Source organism: Cricetulus griseus, chromosome X (genome assembly GCF_003668045.3).
Source record: "Cricetulus griseus strain 17A/GY chromosome X, alternate assembly CriGri-PICRH-1.0, whole genome shotgun sequence".
Lineage (NCBI taxonomy): Eukaryota > Metazoa > Chordata > Mammalia > Rodentia > Cricetidae > Cricetulus > Cricetulus griseus.
Genome location: NC_048604.1, coordinates 58,387,181 through 58,410,528, shown reverse-complemented (window position 1 = coordinate 58,410,528; position 23,348 = coordinate 58,387,181). Strand labels below are relative to the sequence as shown.

Sequence of the window (23,348 nt, the reverse complement as noted above, 5' to 3'; positions counted from 1 at the left end):
TTTTTCAAATTTTTTCTTGAAGCTCTTCTTTTCTTTGAAATTTCTTTTTATCTATTCTTTGTGTCTTTCACGTCATGCATTTCCATACCATTCATTTTCCTGTCCCCTCCTATCTTCCCACTGCCCTTGCAACCCCCCAAAATGAAATGAAATAAAATAAAATTTAAGAGAAAAAAGAAAAGAAAAATCAACCTCATCATGGAACATGTAGTGGAACACACTGAATCACAAAGTAAACCCTTGCATGTGTTTATTTCAAAGTGTCATTGGTCTGGTTCCAGGCCTCTACAATATCAATGTTTGGCCATCATTTGGACTCCTCTTGGTTATCCTGTTGTTGTCTTGTATCATGGAGATTCTGCAGCTTTGTGTCTGCAGGACCCACCCCTTCACATGTTCTAGCATTGTTGGTATGGGCCAACTCATAACCCTGGATCTGGGCCTGGCTAGTTGATGGGTTGGTCAGCCTGCCATCTCCACTTGAAAATCTTCTTAAGCTCATCTAACAGAATCAGTGAGCTCTAGTCAGTGAAAAATCATGTTTCAAAAACTGAGGTGGAGAGATACTGAAGAAAGCAGTAGATTTTGACCCCTGACCTCAACATACATGTGTGCAAGCACATCTACAATATATCTACATGAAATAAAATATAGTTTAAAGAAACAGAGGAACCAACAATACTAATTTCAGATATAGCAGGTATTTTTTAAAGTAACAACTAACCATTTAAAATGATTGATTAATGTGATTAGATAATGGGAAAGTGACACAATATAAAAAATACAGAAGATTTAAATACAGATTAAAAAATTAAAAAGAGTTAAAAGATACACTAGAAATGAGAAAGTCCCCAAAACATTATGAAGAATAACTTTCATTGAATTCTGTGTAATCTGTGAACCTGAAATTAGTGACTAGAAATTTCCCAAATGAAAGACAAGTTAATGACAATACTCCTAAATTATTCCACAAACTATTCACAAGGGGAACATTGTTCAATTCATTTTATGAGGCCAAAATTACCATGATACCCAAACCATATAAAGGCCCAACAAGAAAGTTAATTACAGACCAATTTTCTTTATGAAACACTTGCTTAACAATGTATATTGCTGCTCTATATGTAATAGCTAGAAACTGGAAATTTGATGTCCCTCAACAGATGAATGGACAATGAAAACATAGTACACTGCACAATGGAACATTACTTATCCATTTTAAAAAGTAAAATCATGAAACTCAAAGTTAAATAAAACTAGAAAAGTTATTTTCTGTGAGTTAACTCAAACCTAGAAAGACAATGTGTATATTCGCTTATGTGGCAATTAGCTGTTAAGTCAATGATAATTCATCTATAATGCATATAGTTATAGATATAGAGCAACGGACTTGGGCATATATAACTATAATGCATATAGTTATAGATATAGAGCAACGGACTTGGGCAGGTATACAATAGAAGAAGGCATAGATGTTCCTAGGGAAGGGAATTAGAATAGATAGTTACAACTAGAATGTGGGTAGATTGGAATGGGAGGATTAACTGGGGGAGAGAAAGGGAAGAAGGTGTGACCAGGGAATATGGGGAGAGACAGCTCAAATTAAGGGCAATTTAAAAGATGGTAGGAAAGCCTAATATAGTAGAAACTTCCTGAAACTTCATACATTTATGAAGGTGATCTAAATGAAATTGCCAAATAATGGGGTAGACAGAGTCCCAATTGGATATCTCCTGTCACCAAATGAGGCTTTCAAGACCATGATCGAGTTATATCTAATTCAATTGATGCCCAAAGGGTTTCATGAGAATCTCCAATCATTTTGTTGACAAGACTATAAATTGCTCTCTACAAACTGATAACAAATCACTATTCATGAAGACAACACTCATACTACTCATTGAACATGAGAAATTGAACTGGTGCCTAAAGAAAGCCTCCCCCCTAAGTGTTAGTACCTTTGGTACCAAGAAAGTACTCTGCACACTACCCTTCCACAAACTCTTTGATTTAAAATGGTTACTGGCCTAGAAGATATGCTAGGGAAATGATGGCACAAAATTTGTGGGAGTAACCAACCACCAAAATATATCTGATTTGATTTAAAGCCCACACCATTCATTGGAACCAATACCTGAAACTACTTGAATAACCCAGAATCTGAGATTAGAAAATCTGGGGACCTAGGGTTAAAAAAAACACTACTGGTCTAAACAAACAAACAATACTAATTATATGTTATATGTTATATATTCAATTCCTTTTATGTATTATGTAGTGTTTTTTTAACCCTAGGAAAGGAGTTTTCTTTTTTCTTTTCTTTTTTTTTTTTTGGTTTTTCAAGACAGGGTCTCTCTGTGTATCTTTGGAGCCTATCCTGGCACTCACTCTGGAGACCAGGCTGGCTGTGAACTCACAGAGATCTGCCTGCATCTGCCTCCGGAGTGCTGGGATTAAAGGCATGTGCCACCAACACCCAGCTTAGGAAAAAAGATTTGAGAATACTCTTTTTATATGATACCTGTACAATCCATATGTTTATACAGTAATTTTTTCCAGTACATTTAGATGAGTTCTAAATCTACATGAAAACCTCTTCAGAGATGGGCCCCCTGACAGTTTATTCTAAGCCAAGCCATTAGCCATAAACACACCCACATATTAGCAACAATAATCGTACTCAGCAGACTATATGTATGCGTGTGTGTGTGTGTGTGTTTGTGTGTGTGTGTGGTGTGTGTGTGTGTGTGTGTGTGTGTGTGTGTGTGTGTGTGTGTGTGTGTATGTGTGTGTGTAATTAAAGAGGTAGAGATAATGTATTTGAGGGGATATGGGAGGAGTTGGAGGGGAGAGAGAGGAAGAGAGATGTTTCAAATACAGAACTCATGTATGAAAATCTAAAAAAAAATCATTAAATTTAAATTTAAAACTGCCTAAGCCAAATACTAAAATTAACTATAATTGACATGAGAGGGAGAGGAGAGACTACACAGAGAGAGGGGAGTGAAATTGTTATAAATTGTATCTAAATTGTTCCATTAAAACTAAAGAAGGCAACCTAAATGGACTATGTGTTAAAAGGGATTAAGAAAACATTAAAACAACAAATAAAATTAGAAGTTGAGGCTACTTAAATTAGGTTAGTAACCACTTTTCATGGAAATTGCCTGAATTGGCCAATTAAAATATAGTAACTGATTCATGAGTCCTAATGGCACTCTAGACGTGAATGCTTTTTGCTTTCACTTAATGATGAACTTGCTCCCATGAAATCATCTACTGACTGAGCAAAATGCAACAAGACTAGCAGCAGCCACAAGAGAAGATTATAAAAATAAAAAACATAAAAGAAAAAAAGGGTAAAAATAAATAATAAATATTACTCTCTCAGTCTCCACACTGGTCCAGCTGCCCTTCTTCACCGGCAATCATCTAGCTGAGCAGTGGTGGCTCACTCCTTTAATCTCAGCACCTAGGAGGCAAATAAACACATTATGGGTCACAAAATTCACATTAGCATGTTTAAAGAAATAAAATCTTATAAAATGCATCATTCATAAAGAATTAAAGCACAAAACAGTAGCAGAAAATTGACTTGCAATACAGTATGAATCAATTGACTAAGACCAAAATGAAAATATAAAAAGTGGAAATACCAATTAGCAAAACATTGGTGCTATGACATAAATTGTGCTGAGAGATAAATTTATAGTAGAGAAATAATGTGTAAAAAACAAGAAAGATATAAAATAATGAATATTCCAGGTTAGAAAACTAAAAAAAGATGCCCTGGCAATCATTACCGTAGCCACATCCCCCAGCAAGTCAGCAATACCTGTGGGTTGGTGAAGGATGTAGAGATGAACTATTCTGGAGACAGTTTCAGGGAAAAGCTTCCACTTTATTGCATGTTCACAACCACTTATATCAAGGAAGCCTATCAACTGTGATTGGTTAGCACATTAAGTGTTCTGAATTCTGGGAAAATCCAGAAGCATGATAAGCCATGCTTCTTATTTAGAAGTGCAGTGTACCAAGTAGACTGACTGCCAGGTCATGTCTGAACTTTCTCCTACAAAAAGATAAATTGAATGAATCCAAAGTAACTTGGAAACATTTAATAAATAATATTGTACTAGTTGGTGAAATTAAAAACAGAAATTTAGTTTCAATGAGCAATTGAAGTGAAAGCTAATCCTTTAACAATATCAATGACACTTATAGACCTCTCAGATGGTTAAGAAAAAGAAAGAAGACATGCTATTTTAATATCAGAAACGGGGTCATCATTATGTGATAATAGAAAAATATTCTGAACTATCATATATTTTATATCCTAGATGCAATTTTTTGAATGATACACTTTAGAAATTCTATTCCAAGATGGACTAAATAATCTAAAAAGTGTACATAATACATTAAAGGAATTTAATATATAATATAAAATTAGTATTCTTATGAAACATATAATACCAGGTCAAGATGTATTCACAGCAGAATATTAAATGTTAAGAAAAATTTTCAGTATGTATCTATAATCTCTTCAATAATATAGAAATCAAAGGGCATTCTAACATATTCTATGAGGTTACCATTGGTCATATGGTAAAATCAATAGCTTCACATTAAAAAGGAATTATACCTCAATATCTCTATGAATTAAATGCAAAAATCTTCAATAATATACAAGCATTTGACCAAGAAATGTAAAAATAATATTGATTGAAAAAAGGGAACTTACCTTTTCTAAAATGACATGTTTGTCTATGGAAAAACAGACCAAAGAATTCACAATATTTTCCTTTGTCTAATAAGGTAAGATTTCAGGGTAAAAAAATTTAATATAAACTCTGTTGCTTTCCTATGTTCTATCAATAAACCATTTCAATCTAAAATAAAAAATATATTTTTACATAAGCAAAATTGTTGAGATACTTATTTGCAAACATGATAGCATATATTAGATCTATAGAAAATAAAGTAGAAATGTATGATAAAACACCGAACATTATACAAATGGTCATTCTATGTTCGTGAATAAAAAGACTTATTAGCATTTTAATGTCAATTCTTTCCAATGTAAAGTGCTGGTTCAATATAATCATGGTTGTGCATATTCACAAACTATTTTAATGTGGATACAGAAATCAGGTCTCAAAAGGAGCCAATGCAATGGAGAAGACTAACCTAGTCAGTGGATTGAGAGTATCGTACCTTGTGGTTTAAAAGTATAGAATAATATAGTCAAAAATGTGCCTGCATACATGTCATCCAGTTATTATTTAGTGAAGGAGAAAACACAGAAATGAATAGAGTAGTTCTTTTAGCAAATGACACTGAGAAAGTGGAAATCCCCATGCAAAAATTAATCATTGACTTGAAAACAGGACCGTACAATCTTAACAAAAATTAACTAAGAATGATCACAGTTGTAAGCACAAAGACCAAAACAATGAAAATAATAGAAGATAGATTCACAAAAATTTCTAGGGGGTTTTGGATACAGTAATATATTTTACATACAATAGCAAAGATCTGAGCACTAAATAAAAATAATTGATAAATGTGTTTATATAAAATTCAAATCTGCTCTTGAACACACAACAGAATTATAAAGAACATCCATAGAGTGGAGATATATTTTTCCCCCATACATATGTGCTAAAAACTGATAAAATATGTACATAGCTTCATAATCATACATTTAAAAACAATTAAAACATAGAGACACGAATAGAAATTTCATTAAAGAAAATATATGGAGCCTGGGCATTGGTGGTACATGCCTTTAATCCCTGCTTTTGGGAGGTAGCTGCAGGAGGATCTCTGTGAGTTAGAGGCCTGTCTGGTCTACAGAGTGAGTTCTAGGACAGGCTCCAAAGCAATACAGAGAAACCCTGTGTCAAAAAGAAAAAAAAGAAGAAAAGAAAATATACGGGTGGAAAATAAACTTATGAAAGTAATTTTACATCGTATGTCATTAGGGATTTGTAAGCTAAAATGAGATGTTCTTATACAGCCATTAGAATATGTAAAGTCCAAAACTGTCAAACATAATCTGCTTACAGAATTGTGAACCATCAAGAAAATGCTTCACTTCTGGGAGAAATGGAAACCAGCACAGTAACTTTAGAAGTCATTTTTGGTACATTTTACCAACCAAATTAAAATGTTTGTATTTGTACCAATGAATCTGAAACATCTACAAACACTTACATATTTAAAGCTTGTGACAACTTGATTTATAATTGCTAAATATTGAAAGCAGCCAAGATATTTTGAAATTGGTGAATGGGTCAAATAACTATGATAATATGTGTTATGGAATAGTATAAATAAAAATACATAGCCCAGCATTCCTTAAATAGAATTCAGAGCTTTATGTGCACATTTGTAAGAAAAACAAAGCATCTTCAAAGGCTAAATAATGCATGAACCTGACTATATGACATTAGGGAAAAGCAAATCTATACAGACAGGACAAAGATCAGTACTTGTCAGAGGTTGAGTAGAATAGAAAGTTTACAAGAAAAGCACTGTGTGGTTTTTTGAAGTATTGGAATTATTCTGTATGATACAAAAATCATAGATACAAGATATTACACATTTTGAATACTGGTGATGTGTAGTCCAAAAAGTGAATTCTATTATAAACTATGAAATTTCATGAGTAATAATTTAGAAGTAATGATATGCGGATGGTAACAGTATACTACAGTAATGTAAGAAACTAATAAGAAGGCTAGCTGTTTGTGCAGGCATAGTAGGGGTACTGTATGGAAAATTTTTCCATTTACATTTTCTATGAGCCTAAAAATGCTCTAAAATAGTCTTTTAATGTTTTGAATTGACATAGAATTTTATCACTTTCTCCCCTCTATATGTGCATATATGCATAACAACTTAAATACAAGCTGTATAGTCTGTATTGTTGTTGGTTGTTTTCATGAATGACCACTCTCATTGGACAAGAAATAAGTGGGTTTGCCACTGTGAGAAGCAAATTATCCTTTAATAAAATTAGATTTCATTTTTAAACAATTGTTTTCTTCCAGGCAGCGGTAGTATACACCTTTAATCCCAGCACTCAGGAGGCAGATGCAGGCAGAGATCTCTGTTAGTTCAAGGACAGCCTGGTGACAGGACAGGTTCCAAATCTACTGAGAGAACAAACAAACACTCAATCAAACGAAAAATAAATAAATATAAAAAATAAAATGGGGACAAATAAAATGGGTTGTTATGAAAAAAAGTAATTCTGTTGTTGGCTTAGAGATACAATTCCAGAGAAAGTCATCTATGTGGTATAATGCTATTGTGAGTTTCATCTGTAGAGAAATACAAAGAGTATTGTGGGGATACAGTGAAGAGTGCATGCCAAAACATAATGAGATATCAAAACTAGCAATGTAATAATCAAATTTGTGGAATTTCTGCTTTATTCTTGTGGTAGTAAGTAGCCATTGGAAGTATACAAATTGGAGTGGAGGAGTAGTAAGTGAAATGGCTTAGGAAGAATAACCAGGGACATTAGAAATTGTCATTGAAGGGACTGCAGTATGATATCACCATAGAAATGGGAAGATTCTATAGAAATCAACAAACATGAACTGGAACAAAGTGTTCTCATGTTTAAAGGAAAACTGGAGTATTACTAAAGTTCGCACCATTCATGACTAGGAAGAGATGGTGCAGGACTTTATATAGAAATGCTAGTAGTTGCTAGAATAGAGTAGAAATGGTGCTGATAATAGCTTGTGTTATATCCTTGTTGTTAACAAGGATGAGAAAAGTCATTTTGATAATTTTTGTAAAGGTGTAGGAATTTGTAATGTTTTATTCAGAGTCTAGAGCTTATTACAAATTAACTATAAAAATAGTCTTGCCAATGTCTTTACTTTTTGTCCTTAAGACATGTATCATAAACATTTTATAGGAATAGTGTGGTGAGCAGGTTCTAACTGTTCAAATTTAATATTTAAAGGAACCATCAACGGTAGAAATCAGAGAACTACTATATTCATTTTTAAAGACATATTTAAAAATATCACTAGGAAATTATATTATTTTCAAGTTAAGTAAAAGCTGTCTCAAAGTTTTCTCAGTATCCCATAACAGCAAATGTTAATCTTCATCCTAAATTAAGTTTCTTTTACCCCTTCAATACTGCAGCAGACAGTACAGTCCAAACATACACAGCACAGTGATGACAGCTTGAGAACATATAGTAAATCAACAGAACCTGCTACTTACTGCAGCAGGTAATATTTGAAAGGAATGTAAATAGAGAGAAGAGCTCAACCATGGCCAAATGTATTGATGAGTCAATATGAAAATGCCTACTCCTCACCATATAGTATTGTCTTACAAGTGGCAATAAGAGTATTAAGCTACCATAAAGGAATTTTAATCTGTAGAATTAAACAGAATAGACACACTTGCTTGGGATTTCTAAAACAGAAAGAAACTATGTTTTTTACAGCTCCACTAAAAATTCACAGGATGCACAGCTACATATATTTAGGACTCAGATGCCTAGAAATGATGACTCTAAAAGCACAAGTATTCACTGATAGAACATCTCATATTCTTCATGTTAACTTAGATTTTTTTTAAAACTCAGATTTAACTTCATTACCATGATATTAAGTCTATGTACATATGTGGCCCATACATTAAATGGTCTCCATTGCTTGAGTGTTATATGCAATTGGGTTTAATTTAATGTTTCCAGTTTAGAAGGTTTACTGAAATCATTTAATATTTGCATATATGTTTTGCATGCATAACGGGCCTGTAATTTTTAGCTTGGTGTTCAAGGAATTATAGTCTATGGATAATTAGCTATTTCAGTTCAGGCTCTAAAAGTGTTACTTTTAAGTCCTTCATAGTTATTTAAAATATTTGATAAATTGTATTTTAAAACTATCAATTGACCGCTAAATTCTGTTTATAGTTTGTATGTCAATTGAACTTCAAGTAAGCAAATTTCTTGATGTGGGCAGATGTTGTCTGGGTGATGCTGGAATATCATATGAAAATGATAAAAGATTATTGCATCATTAAGGGAAGTGTAAATTTAACTAAAGCTTGTTAAATAATAATAAAGGAAGTCATTGATACCAATATTTATTCTATAGCTTAATTTGTGATTACTGTGTATATAAAAAAGAATCATGCTCTAAAATGATATTGAATTTGTGGAGAGAGCCTTTTAAGGTTACTGATCCTTGCTATATGAAAAATTAGGGAACGGTTTTTAGGATAAAGTTAAATACTAATTAATTATCATATGTTATTAAATACTCTATCACAATAGCTTAAAATATATGAGCAAAGTATATAAACACATGTATGTGCAAGTAATTTTCTATGACTAACAAGATAATTCTACTTTGAGTTTCCACATATAGGAAAGATAATGTGATCTTTGTGTGTCTAGTTTATTTCATTTAGCATAATACACTTCAGAATTATAAGTATTTAAACAGATGAATATGTTGAATGTTTGCTTTCCACATTAAATACATCATTATGGTTTCACTTTTTACCCATAATTATACAACTGTTTATATATCAATCTATAATTAAATGCTTAAAAAGTAAACTCAGGAACAATAACTTCCCAAGATTATTATAGATTATATACAATGTATTAGAAAGAAATTGTCAGTTGAAATACAGACTCATTTTTACTTTTATTAAAAAGAAGGTTATTTTACATGTTAATCCCAGGTCCCTCTCCCTTCCCTCCTCCTCTCCCTCCGCAACTAATACTTTACCTATCCCATACCATTTCTGCTCTCCAGGGAGCGTGATGCCTTTCATAGAGGGTCTTCAAAGTATGTCATATCCTTTGGGATAGGGCCTAGGCCAGCCCCCTTGTGTCTATACTCAAGGAGTATCCCTCTATGTGGGATGGGCTCCCAGAGTCAATTCCTATGCTAGAGATAAGTACTTATCCACTACAAGGAGCCCCATAGATTTCCGAGGTCTCCTCACTGACACCCACATTCATGGGGTCTGGATCAGTCCCATGATGGTTTCCCAGCTATCAGTCTGGGGACCGAGAGCTCTCCCTTATTGAGGTCAGCTGTTCTGTGGGTTTCACCAGCCTAGTATGGACACCTTTGCTCATCACTCCTTCTCTGCTACTGGATGACAAATCAGTTCAGTGTTTAGCTGTGGGTGTCTGTTTCTACTTCCACCAGCTGCTGGTTGAAGGCTATACGATGGCATATGAATTAGTCATCAATCTCATTATCAAGAGAGAGCATTTGAGGTAACCTCTCCTCTGTTGCTTAGATTGTTAGTTGGTGTCATCTTTGTAGCTCTCCAGACATTTCCCTAGTGCCTGATTTCTCTTTGAACCTATAATGTCTCCCTCTATTATGTTATCTCTTATCTTGCTCTCTTCTGTTCTTCCCCCAGCACAACCTCCCTACCCCATCATGTCTTCCTCACCCCTCCTCTTCTCCCCTTCTCATTCTCCTAGTTCCCTCTCCCCTCCTCCCATACTCCCAATTTGCTCAGGAGATCTTTTCCCTTTCCCCTTCTCCAGGGGACCATGTATGTCTTTCTTAATGTCCTCCTGGTTTACTAGCTTCCCTGGCAGTGTGGATTGTAAGCTGGTAAATCCTTTACTCTATAATAAAGACTCATTTTTACTATCCCATTGAGAAAAAAATAAATGCATATAGTAGAGAAGGCCATTTTAAATTCAATGTGGTTAGCCTTCTGCTTAGACTTCTCTAATTTAGTAATCCAAAGAAAAATCTTTTATAGTTAATATATTAGTGTGCTAAATTGTTCCTAAAATGTATTTAAAAGTTGAATGCTGTCAGCAAATATGGATAGGGACTTTTAATGTATCTTTTGTGCCATATAATCATAAGGAGTCCAAAAACATTCCTTCTCTTTGACTTTCATATATAATTTAAATTTCTGGGCTTCTTTTAGCCCCTGGGCAGCTCTAGTGACTGCATTTTATGGCTGTCTTCAAAAGAAACATTGGGGGCAGGTGTATTCATTATTTAGGAAGATTTTAAAATTGCAATATTCACTTTAGTGTTGCAAAAGCCTGAAATTTGGAAGTGTGTTTTGCTACCTTAGGCTCTCTGTGTACTTCCTAACAGTTTTAAATCAACCATCACACTTGAATTCAGAATATACACCTCAAATAACTCACCAGATCTTCCTTTCTGCCTCTAATTAAGTTGGATTTCACTTTAAAATTTTATGTAAAACATATGCATTCTCAGAATGGGAGAAAATAGTTTCCTGAATCACATGTTTGAGTGTATAGTATTACTATTACTAATGTTTTGATAAATTAGATATCAATGTCTTCTTGATCCTTTTTATGATAAGAAAGAAAAATGAAAGAATGACAGAGAGCAAAACCAGATATTAGTATTTTGTTATTGTACAAAGGATCAATATGAGTGCTAGCTATAATAATATTTCCATAGGCCATAATTAATTGTAAAAATATAAGTAATGATATTTTATAACATATATTAAAGAATATTGTTTTTGAGCTCTGTCCAAAATAGGAAAATTAGTGTAGCACAACAATTTTAAGTATATTTTAAAATGATAATATTAATATAGTTATTCTAACTTTGTCTTGTATCTGTTCAAAGATGGATTTAAAGTCTGCCAACTTGAGAAGCTTTAAGCAGACAACTATTTTAGTTTACAACATTTTACCTAATGACCTGTCTATGACTATCACAAATAGAATGCATAACATTTGAGAGTTATTCTTTAAGATACATAAGACACATGAAAATTTATTAAACTTTCAAAATTTAAAGAATTGAATTCCTGGTAAAATTAAAGTGCATTGACATTTGTGACAAAAATGTAAAGTGGGTTGTGTTTTAACATGATACTTATTCTTTATTAACAAAGATTTAAAATTGCAGTTATAAGCATTCCTTTTATTGAAGTATTGTTTTCTTTAATAATTTGAACCTTAGGCAAATATGTATTCTGCCTTATTAAGTCACCTATTAAGTCTGTTAAATAAAGTGACATAATAGAAATTATGTTAACATAGGAAGATTTTTTAAAGATATTAAACATTGTAAAATCTTACTGATTCTATTGATGGTCCAAAATGTCACTATCATACATTAAAGTATAAAATGCTAATACTATTGGATGAAGATGCTTTAGAAAACCTTCATAGCACCATAACATAACAACTTTAATGAACACTGTCTCTTTTAGGTCTGGATCTGCCATTTATGATGATGCCTCATCCCCTACTTCCAGTCAGCTTACCTCCTGCATCCGTTGCCATGGCAATGAATCAGATGAATCATCTCAATACTATTGCCAACATGGCTGCTGCAGCTCAGATTCACAGTCCACTCTCCAGAGCTGGTGCTTCTGTTATAAAGGTAGGAATCACTATTCTGAAGAAGACAAAGGTATCAATTATATACAAGCTTTTATAAATATCAGTAGTACCACTAAATCGTCAGTAATAATACATAAATCATTAACTCCATCACTGTGCAATGTTTTTGAATCTGGTTTCTTACTAGGCCTGCCAGATTTTGTTATTGTTTGGGTTTGTTTTCTTTCTACTGCCACAGATCTCGCTTTAATCAAGTCTTGTGACTTGAAATCAAATGCACAGTATATAGGATGTGCAGCCAAAGTAATCACAGGGTAGAGGGTGATGGAAAGCACATTCTCATTTGTGGGATGAGGCAATGCAAACACTGTACATTTTTTGAACTTTGGGAGGAATTTATAAGATATTCTTAACACTACTGTACTTATACTTAGAAAGGCTTTGGTCCCAATTCTATTTTGCACTGATTGATTGAATAACCTGAATTATGAAAGCTCACTCTCTTAAATGTAGTTTTCAACTGTAAAATGAAATTCACAGTATTGTTCTAATCTATTTATCCATTGGCTTACTAAAGATAATGTGAACAAAATATTTGTTAAGATCAATAGAGCATGGTTGAGGAAATGGCTCAGTGGATAAAGTGCTACCATGCAAGCATGAAGACCTAAGTTCATATTACCAATACCACATAAAAATCCAACAATTGTCATGTAGTTCTGTAACCAGAGTACTGACAGGATAGAGACAGCCACATCCATGGAGCATGGTGTCCAAACATGCTAGCCCATCAGTGAGCACTTGCTTCTGTGAGAGACTGTCTCAAAATGCAACAGGGAAAGATAGTGAAAGACAACTGATGACAACTTCGGAGCTACACAGGGACATACACACATATGCAGATACAGGTGCATGCACGTGTAAAAATGCATACACAATTGTGCCAGCAGACTACACACATATAAGCATAAAATTAAAAACCAACAGACATTAAGAAAATATTTATGATAATTTGTCAAACATTCAAAATCACATATGATAATTTTTCAAAAGTATATGGGAATTAGGTGATGGATAACAAATTATATGTTATAACTATTACTGTTTCCTATTATTTTGCCTCATCCTTTGTTCTTCACTTTCAAATAGCAAATGGACTATACTTTCCAATATTTATTTTCTTTTGATGAGGAGATGATATAAGAGTATGTAGTATGGTAGAAGAAGAGTCAATCAGTCAGGCCTATTAATTAATTCTTTCTTCATTCATTTATTGAAAAATATCTTATCTCTCATATATATTGAATAGTAAATGAAAGAGATAAGATACATTTTCTAACTCCCAAGAGCTCACAACCTAAATATGAGGTAAATGAATATTCAATTTAACTTATATTAAGAAGACAAACTAATGGATAATATATGTAAATCACCAAATATTAGAGGAATTCATAGGAGAGATCGATGAGATCAAGCTTGTAGAGGAGGTTATATGATGTTAGGAAATGAATTGCAGTTGATGGGCTTTACTTGAAAAGTGATAATTTTTATAAAGTCTCATATATTTCAGTGGTTAAGTAGAAGTCTGTTTACCATAAGTAGCTCTTAATATGTTGACTGTGCTTAATATTTCACACACTTTTTAACTGAGAATCAAAATTGATTTTGTGTACAAATTGCCCAAAGATGTTACTTAAATGATAGAATGCATTTCCCATTTTTTGAAATTGGGTATCTACTAATAAGAAACAATCTCACAAAAGTTAGGAAATTCTATTGAAAAACAGAGTTAGTAATATGATACCCAATATAAGAAGGTACATTGTGAGCTTTCATTTTTATTTTTAAAATAAATTGCTTTGAAAGGGCCTTTTTATGATGCACAGTCTCTAAGGTAAATGTATTAAATTGTGTGGGCATTGGGCAAGCATATATATTGAGAAGTTTTGTTATAATAATACCTGAGTGATATAGAAACTATTAAAATAAAATCACATTTATTCATTTACATTCATAGAATACTTTCTGATATAAGTTTAACAAATATATGTAAATAAGTGTTACACATTGTTTTATAGAATGTTTGAATTAAATTTATCATTTGTATATACACAATCACAAATTTTAATATTTATAAATATTATAAATATACATAAATAAATGCTCTAAGTATGAAATTTAGCTTCTTTATGACAAATTTACTTTTTTAGGTACTATCTCAATGGCTTGCTTCATAAAAATCTGTTGGTTTATTTACTAATAGAATCAATTTCAACACAGATAAATAACAAAATTTGATATATAAAATGAGAGACAAAGACAAGTTTCAAAAAGTCAGTGTGCTTAATTCTACTCAATTCATGAAAATTCACAAAACACTTGCCAAACTACATATACTAATTTACAGTTTATTCCCAACCATATGCCTGCAATTTTACTAAATTTGATATGATATATTTGTCTCCACTGTTCAGTTTTCTTAAAATGAATGCATGTATGCATGTAATAACAATTTAGAAAAAAGGAAACCAGGAATTCAATAGTAATGAGGCTGTATGGGAGTGCTGGAGAGGATGAAGGGGAGAAATATTGTAATTCTTTTATAATCTCACAAATAGAGCAATGAATGTTATTGGGTGGAGACAAGTGTTAATGAGTGAATCTTTCCAGAATATACATCTTATTTTCATATTGTTACACTGAATGTTTGTTTGTTTGAATGCTCACAGATTCACTTGAACATGCCATTTAGTGTATTTGCTTATGAATGTCCTATGTGCTTAGTCAAATTATGTTGAATATTATATACAAATAAAAAAGCTTAGATTACTATCATTGATTTAGAAGTTCAGTTTTCTAGCGTTCATGTTTGAGCTATTATTCAATGGTGTACCTAGAAATCAACTCTCAAAATGCAAAACCAATTAGACTGATTTTACACACACACACACACACACACACTTACTTTAACTTAAATCAATTTCTGTGACAAAAATATTCTCACCATGACTGATTGCATGCTCTGTAAAAGTAAAGGAAATAAATCACAAAATTACAGAATATTTAACATTGACTCTGGAGGAACAGAATCCAATAGAACATATTTGTGTTAAATCCTTACAAAAATGTGAAATCTTTTGCAAACTAACATCTCTGAGTTAATATCCTGAATGTTCACTAAGACAAATAAAAATAAATTTCCAGTCATTTTACCTATCCATTAATATTTCTTCAGGAAAACATAGCATTAAAGTTTGGAAAACCTACAAAAACAAATAAGAAATTTGACAATGAATATAATTTATAGCTGGCCCTTTAACACAAAGTGACTTGAAATTTGTTGATGGTTGGACATAATTCTATTTGAACTGCTTTCTTTAATTTATATAAATATTTCCACCATAGTGTGAAAAACTTTCTTTCCTGCCAAAAGGAAAAGGAAATCATTGATGTGTTTTGAAGTCATAGACATATGAGAAATGATATATATTCATTGTTGTTAATAGATTTGTTCAGTTCTATGAACTTGTTTTTGAATAAATTTTAGTTACATAGATTATTCCCACTACATCTCAGACAACTGAAGTAGCAGATACTTGCTACATGTAGCTATTTCAACTTTAATCAATTAATCATATGAATTCCAGAATTCCTCACTTGCAATTGGTCACATTTCAATTAGTCAACAACTACATGTTATTTGTAGCTAATATATTAGTAGGCAAAAAACAAGCAAAAATTTTTCTATTGCAGAAAAATTTACTGGCTTGAACTGCATTATAACATTGTAGGTGAAAAGTCCAAAATCATCAGTTATCTTTCAAAAGTAAACAGTAAGTCAATTTAAAAATCAACGTGGTAGGGCCTAGGCCCTTCCTCATGTGTCCAGGGCAAGGGTGGATCCCTTCACGTGGGATGGGCTTGTTGAGGGCCCTACCCTGCCAGGGGATTGGAGGGTGGATGTGGGGGGCAGTTTGTGGTGGGGTAGGAGGGTTGAGGGGAGGAGAGGGAGAAAGGATTGACATGTGAAACAAGCTTGTTCCTATTTTGAACTAATAAAAAATAAATAAAATTAAAAAAATCAACATGGTAACCCCATGAGATGGCTAAGTGAGAGTAGCTGGAAAAGTTATGCTAAGCTCAGTAACTAGGACCTGCATGTAGGAAGGAGAGAACTAACTCTCTTAAGTTCTCCCCTGACATATATACATGCTCTGACACACACACACACACACACACACACACACACACACACACACACACACACACACACATCAACCTGTGTATTTCAATTAGCCTTGTGATTGAAATACACAGAAAGAAGAGTCTGCAGAGAATTATTATTTCTTCTATTATTGTCAGTTTGAATACAGAATAAGTGTAATTTAGCAAATTGTTAATGTGTACAAATGATTGCATATCTCTGCTTTGTTGTATTATTCTTCTTGGGGAGCTGTGAACAGTAGTTGGAATTTTCTTTGGTTCTTCAACCAGCTCCCAAATAAAGAAATGGAGACTTATTATTAATTATGAATGGTTGGTCTTAGCTTTGGATTGTCACACTAGCTCTTACAACAATTTAACCTGTTTCTAATCATCTATATTTTGCCTCAGGGATTTTTACCTTTCTTTTTTATATGTCCTACTTTCCTGCTTCCTCCATGTCTGTCTGTCTGGCCCCTGATGTCTCTCTGCCATCTCTTTCTTTTTCTTCCCAAGCCTAAATTCCTCCTTCAACCTACTCACTGCCTGGATATCCTGCCCATATATCTTCCTTCACTATTAGCCATCATGTCACAGAAACAGTCACTAGTTTTTAGGAATATAGCCACTTATGAGTCTCTACAATATACCAGTCATTAAAAAAAAGTAATTGGTCCCCATAACTGATTGAAGGTGACAGCAGTAATAATTTGACAGAAGGAAATTTGACAGACATGTAACTCGAATTTTATAGCAGTTCTTTCTTCAAGGGGACCAATTAATACCCTACTGACAAGCCTTTTTTCTATCTTATGGTTCTAGACAAGAGTTATGTCCTGTGAAATGGTATTAATCCAATTATAAAGTTTTTCCTAAAATTCATGAAATTTCTGCCATTGTGATACCAACAGGCACATCTTATCTGGCATTTTAACAGTGCATCACAGAGTTTGCATCAGGATTATTGCCAAAATTCTACAAGAACAACATGGAAGAAAACTCCTAGTATTTTGAAAGTTAGCCATCAGGGATGAAAATTGCTGTCCCCATGTCCTATATCCAAGTATATTTCATCTTGAGCAGTAGGCACGTACATTCTAATACTGTTATGAATCCAACAGCAGTGGCAATAACCTCAACTCTTTCCTTGGCCAATAGTGTTCTTTTAATATTTCTTTTTAAGTATTTTAGAATTTCATACATATATAGTGTGCTGATCATATCTACCTTCCATTCCTCCACCCCCTTCAAGACTACCTCAAACATATACTTTTCTAACTTCATGTATTCTTTTATCAATATACTGAGTCTGATTAGTTCTTTATATATTTACATGGCAGTAGGACTATTCACTAGAGCATGAGCAACCTACCAGAGATGATATGCATAAAGAAAACTGACTTCCTTCCCTCAGTATCCACTGCCTGCATATATCTTTGTAGCTAGGCATTAGGGCTTCAAAGGACTCTCCCCTCTCCATGATGAAATTTTGATATTCTCTATCTTACGAGGGCAACTACCACTGCTGTGAGTTCATGAGGCAACAGCTCTATCATATCCAGAAGACATTGTTACTCAGCAGTGTTCTCCTACTTCTGGCTCTTTCAGTCTTTCTGCTCCATCTTCAATGATTAATCCTGAGTGTTTTGGGGGTGGTGTTTGTAAACCATAAGTCCAATTTTGGCTAAGCATCCTGAAGACACATGTTTTCTGCAGTGTGACCAGTTATGAGTCTCAGAATTAACCCTCTCCACTTCAAGGTGTCACTTCTCTGGTAAGGACTGGGAACTATACTAATTTTCAGATGCAAAGATAAATGTTTAGAAAATGGTCTGGTAGTATATCCATTGAGCAAAATAAGAATTATTCTTAAGGATGTCATTAATCCCTGGTTTAATTTAACACCTCAGTGGCTTCTGGATGTACGTACCCTTTCTCACGCTCATGGAATTCATTATTTCAAACTCTTCAAGCTTCTGCTTTTACTATTCTGCCAGATGCTTTTCCAAATCTGTAACACACAATTTAAAATTTTACTTTCCATCAAATAAAACTTTTCACCAGAAGTATGGTCAAGCCTTATGAAGCATGACCACCATCCAATTCAAACAGTTTCCAGTTGACACCAGAGGTTGGCAACTAAGTAGATACTAAAGTAAACACATCAACATGGTCTATTACAGCACGAAAGAATCCCATGACTTATATGAATTGTTCATTAAAAGAAAAATATTAGGTGTAGCAGTGTGAATGGCAGGCCTTATCATATTAAGTCCTCTATAATCTGTAATCATTTTTCATGAGCCATTCAGCTTCCTTATCCTGGGGTGCTGCATTGGGGTTTCCTTCATATGCCTATGTCCAATCCTGATGGGCTCAGTGGGACCTGCTCAAGCTGCTTGACTTGGCACAGAGCCTAGAGGCGATGAGCTAATTCTCTAGCCTGCTGTGCCTGTCATTCTGCTGGATTCTTGGGTCTGACTGAGTGTGGGATTCTGAATTGGCTAGAACTGGAACCTCTCTCTTAGATACAATTTCTGAGAGTTTCATATGCTGAATCAGAAATTCCAGTATACCTTTCTTAAGTAGGGAAATGAACATAACTACTCATCACTGGGTCAAGATTAATCCTTTAAATTTGCACTGTTCTATCATTTACACAATTTACGACCTTTTATTTATATGAAAACTCTTAAGTTTAACAGCACTGTTTTTTTTTCTTTCTGTAATTTTTTCCTGCCTCCAGCTCAACAAGTCTTGCCAAGTCATGTCATATTTGCTTTCAAGTGATCCAGACAAATCCTGTTACTTGGCTTTCTATTTTCTTATGTTTTTCTGATTGCCTTATCATACTATGGAGCCAAATTACATGGATGCCTAAGTCACTCAGATTTACCAAAGCTTCTTCTACCTAATAATGATAATGTCCTATCACTGGGATCAAGAAAGCCAGAAAGCCACTAAACCAGACAGTATCTAGGATCCTGCTGAATTAACCTATTGTTTAACTGTCTTGTTTACACATTCCCATCAGGGCCAGTGAACCCAGCATTAATTGCAGCCTTTTTCATGCCCAGTTCTCTATCTAAGTAATGTCTATCTTTCTCCATTATCTTCTAGTCCTTAATATTCAGAAAATGGTAACCAAATGTCCCTAATGACTCATATTACCCAGTCCATCAGGGACTTGTTTCCCTGGCACTGCCTGAGATTATGAAACCTTTTTTTTTTAAAAAAAAAAAACAAGGAATGAATATTGACATTATTTACTTTCTTTTCTCAGATTGATTTTGTCTCCATACCCAATTGCATGAGAGACTCTTTCACTTTCTATTTAAAAGTTCTTCCCAATTAAGCAGTTCAAATGTAGAAAACTTCCTGTATTGGGTATCCTATACTGAGTCATTATTAAGGCATCCCTTTGTATGTTCCAACATAGGTTGCCCTTTATTCTATTGTATAGATCATATGTGAGGGTAATTGTGGAATATTCCTACCTTTGTCTCTTCTTATTTACTATCCAGCCCTTCCTATAAATTCTAAGTTTTAGAGTCTGAGAAAGAACACTTTAACACAGAATATGTTACTCATATGGCTTTTCCTATTATAATCTCTACTCTACACAGTGAGAAATTTCCCAACAGGCTGTCATCTTAACCTTAATTGCACATAATATTATGTACTATAATGGCTATACATTCACAACTGCAATAGTGTTTTATCAGCAATTTTGTCTTATATGTGCTAGTCTTAGGGACTGCAGTATATTCTCTAATCACGGGTCTGCTCATTTTCAAGGCTTCCTAATACTAGTGTGTTAGGCTACACTAATCAAGGGGGTGTACAAATCCAATCATAAAGAAGGTGATATCTAGAGGTTCTCCTGAAGAACACACAACTCTCTGATGTGATTAATCAACACAGAGAATACAGCAACCACTGCAACAAAGAAGCACATCTTCCCATACCATGTGGGAAAATGTAGACATGTTGAGATGGGCCAGGATCACTTTACCCCTTATAATGATCACCATCATTTGGATATACCAACAATGGGTCATATAGCCAAGTTACACAATTTACATTTGGTTCTGTCAGGGTGTGTTTGGGCACTGTCTATGTTGTGTGATTTTCCCACCTTCAGGAGATATAAAAAATGTTTGTCTCAGAGAAGATGGTCACTTACAAAGAACCAAATAAATTATCAAATTATCCCTCAACACATGCTTAAGGAACTGTTAAATTTATTGGATTGATTTATAGAAGTGCAGTTGACCCGTTATTTATCAGGTTTGCTACTGAGGAGTACACCACAGCACTGGTGACAATTCAAGAAAACTAACTCTAAAGCTCCCTTCACAATTTACAGACAGATAAGTCGATTAGAGAATCTATTGTCTACAGCAGTCGTTAACTACTTATGTATGCTTTTGGAAGGAGCTTTTCCAATCTTACTTTATGAACTTCATGAGTTTTGTTTCCTTCCTGAATCTTATAACCCTCAATATTCCCAGATGTACTCTTTCAATCCAGGGGTAATAACTAGGAGTTAAAAATTGAAAAATATGAAAATGAAATACATATGGAACAATAAAATGACTTACGAGGGTAGGCATTGTACATTGCTAGTTAAATAAGACTCAGTCATAAAATAGGTGTCTTGCAAGATTGTATGGGACAATAGCTATTTGTGTGGATAATAATCCTGTTATCAATCTTTGTCATGTAACCTGAGTCAAACTACTTAATCTCCCTGTGTCTTAGTTTGCCTCTTCTTAAAACAAAAGTAGGATTATAAATTTAGCATTAACATAATACTAAAAGATACAAAATTTGTAAACACACTTGAAACATTGTTTGGTATATGCTTTGGTATATGGTATTACGTAATGTTAATTTATTATGATTTATAAGGCATAATGCAATAGTAATAAGCCATGACGAATATGATCTATAACTAGACTACATCAAAAGAACTTCCCTTTCATTAGGTTCTTATGAAAGATCTCTTATTGCTATGTGGGTACAGGATGCTAACGCATTAGGCTTATGTTCATGGATGGGTCCCTCTCTCTTGTCTTGGTTATTGCTTGTGCTTTACCTTAAAAAATAAGTAGGCTCTCTTCTATTCTTCCCCCAACTCAATCTTCCTGCTCCTTCATGTCCTCCTCACCCCTCCTCTTCTCCCCTTCTCATTCTCCTAGCTCCCTCTCCCTCCTGCCATGCTCCCACTTTGCTCAGGAGATCTTTTCCCTTTCCCCTTCTCTGGGGGACCATGTATGTCTCTCTTAGAGTCCTCCTTGTTTCCTAGCTTCTCTGGTGGTGTGGATTGTAGGCTGGTAATCCTTTGCCCTATGTCTAAAATCCATATATGAGTGAGTACATACCATATTTGTCTTTTTGTAACTGGGTTACCTAAGAGAGCAAGAGATACCATAATAGAGGGAGACATTATAGGTTTAAAGAGAATTCAGGCACTAGGGAAATCTCTGGAGATCTACTAATATGACACCAACTAACAATCTAAGCAACAGAGGAAAGGGTACCTTAAATGCCCTCCCCTGACTATGAGATTGAAGACTAACTTATATGCCATCATATAGCCTCCATCCAGCAGCTGATGGAAGTAGAAGCAGACACCCACAGCTAAACACTGAACTGAACTGGAATCCATTTGCAGAGAAGGAGGAGTGATGAGTAAATGGGTCCATACCAGGCTGGTGAAACCCACAGAAACAGCTGACCTGAACAAGGGAGAGTTCTTGGTCACCAGTCTGATAGCTGGGAAAGCATCATGGGACTGATCCTGACCCCATGAATGTGGATGTCAGTGAGGAGACCTTGGAAATCTATGGGGCCTATTGTAGTAGATCAGTACTTATCCCTAGCATAGGAATGGAGGTTTGGAGCCTGTTCTATATAGAGGGATACTCCCTGAGCCTAGACATATGGGGATGGGCCTAGGCCCTATCCCAAAGGATGTCAGACTCTGAAGACTCCCTATGGAAGGCTTCACTCTCCCTGGTAAGTTGAAATGGTATGGGTTAGGTACGGTGTTAGTTGTGGGGGCAGGGGAGGAGGGTAGGGAGAGGGAACTGGGTTTGACATGCAAAATCATCTTTTTTCTAATGAAAATAAAAAAATAAAAAGAATTAGCCCCCAGAGGAGGCTTGCAACAAAGAAAGAAAGAAAGAAAGGAAGGAAGGAAGAAAGAAAGAAAGGAAAGAAAGAAAGAAAGAAAGAAAGAAAGAAAGAAAGAAAGAAAGAAAGAAAGAAAGAAAGAACAATAGTCTATTCAATTGGGAGCTAGAAAAGGGTACATACAGTACATTTTAGGATTTCATCTTAATTGTGTGTGTGTGTGTGTGTATTTGTGTCTGTGTGGGTATATGTATGCAGCTGCCTATGGAGAGAAGAGACAGTAGACATCTCTGAAAATGGAGTTACAGGCAGCTGTATTGTATCTGTCCTAGGATCTAGGACCTAAACTTGGATCCTCTGAAAAAGAAATATATTCTCTTAACTGTTGAGCCATTTCCCCAGTCCAAGGGTGCACATACCAATATGAAAGTTGATCTGCACCTTTCCCTGGGGTACTACTAGCAGTTTCTTCAATGACATATTCCCTGAAAAGTTCTCATTGCTCCAGGAAATAACCTTCAACTCATGTCTGGACAAAAGACTAATTAAACTCTGTGGGTCACACACAGAAGGAAAGCATGGGCATAGGAAGGACAGAATGGTTTGAGTGAGATAGGAAGAAGGATAAGAAAAG

General features: G+C 34.3%; 1 protein-coding gene across 1 annotated transcript in view; it reads left to right on the top strand.

Annotated features, from left to right (window-relative positions):
• The window catches only part of Dach2 (dachshund family transcription factor 2), a 483,871-nt gene that overhangs the window by 378,566 nt on the left and 81,957 nt on the right, over positions 1-23,348 (top strand). Inside the window, exon 6 of the mRNA XM_035449724.1 lies at positions 12,238-12,410. Coding sequence (XP_035305615.1) covers positions 12,238-12,410 — 173 coding nt within the window. The remainder of the gene's footprint in view (positions 1-12,237; positions 12,411-23,348) is intronic.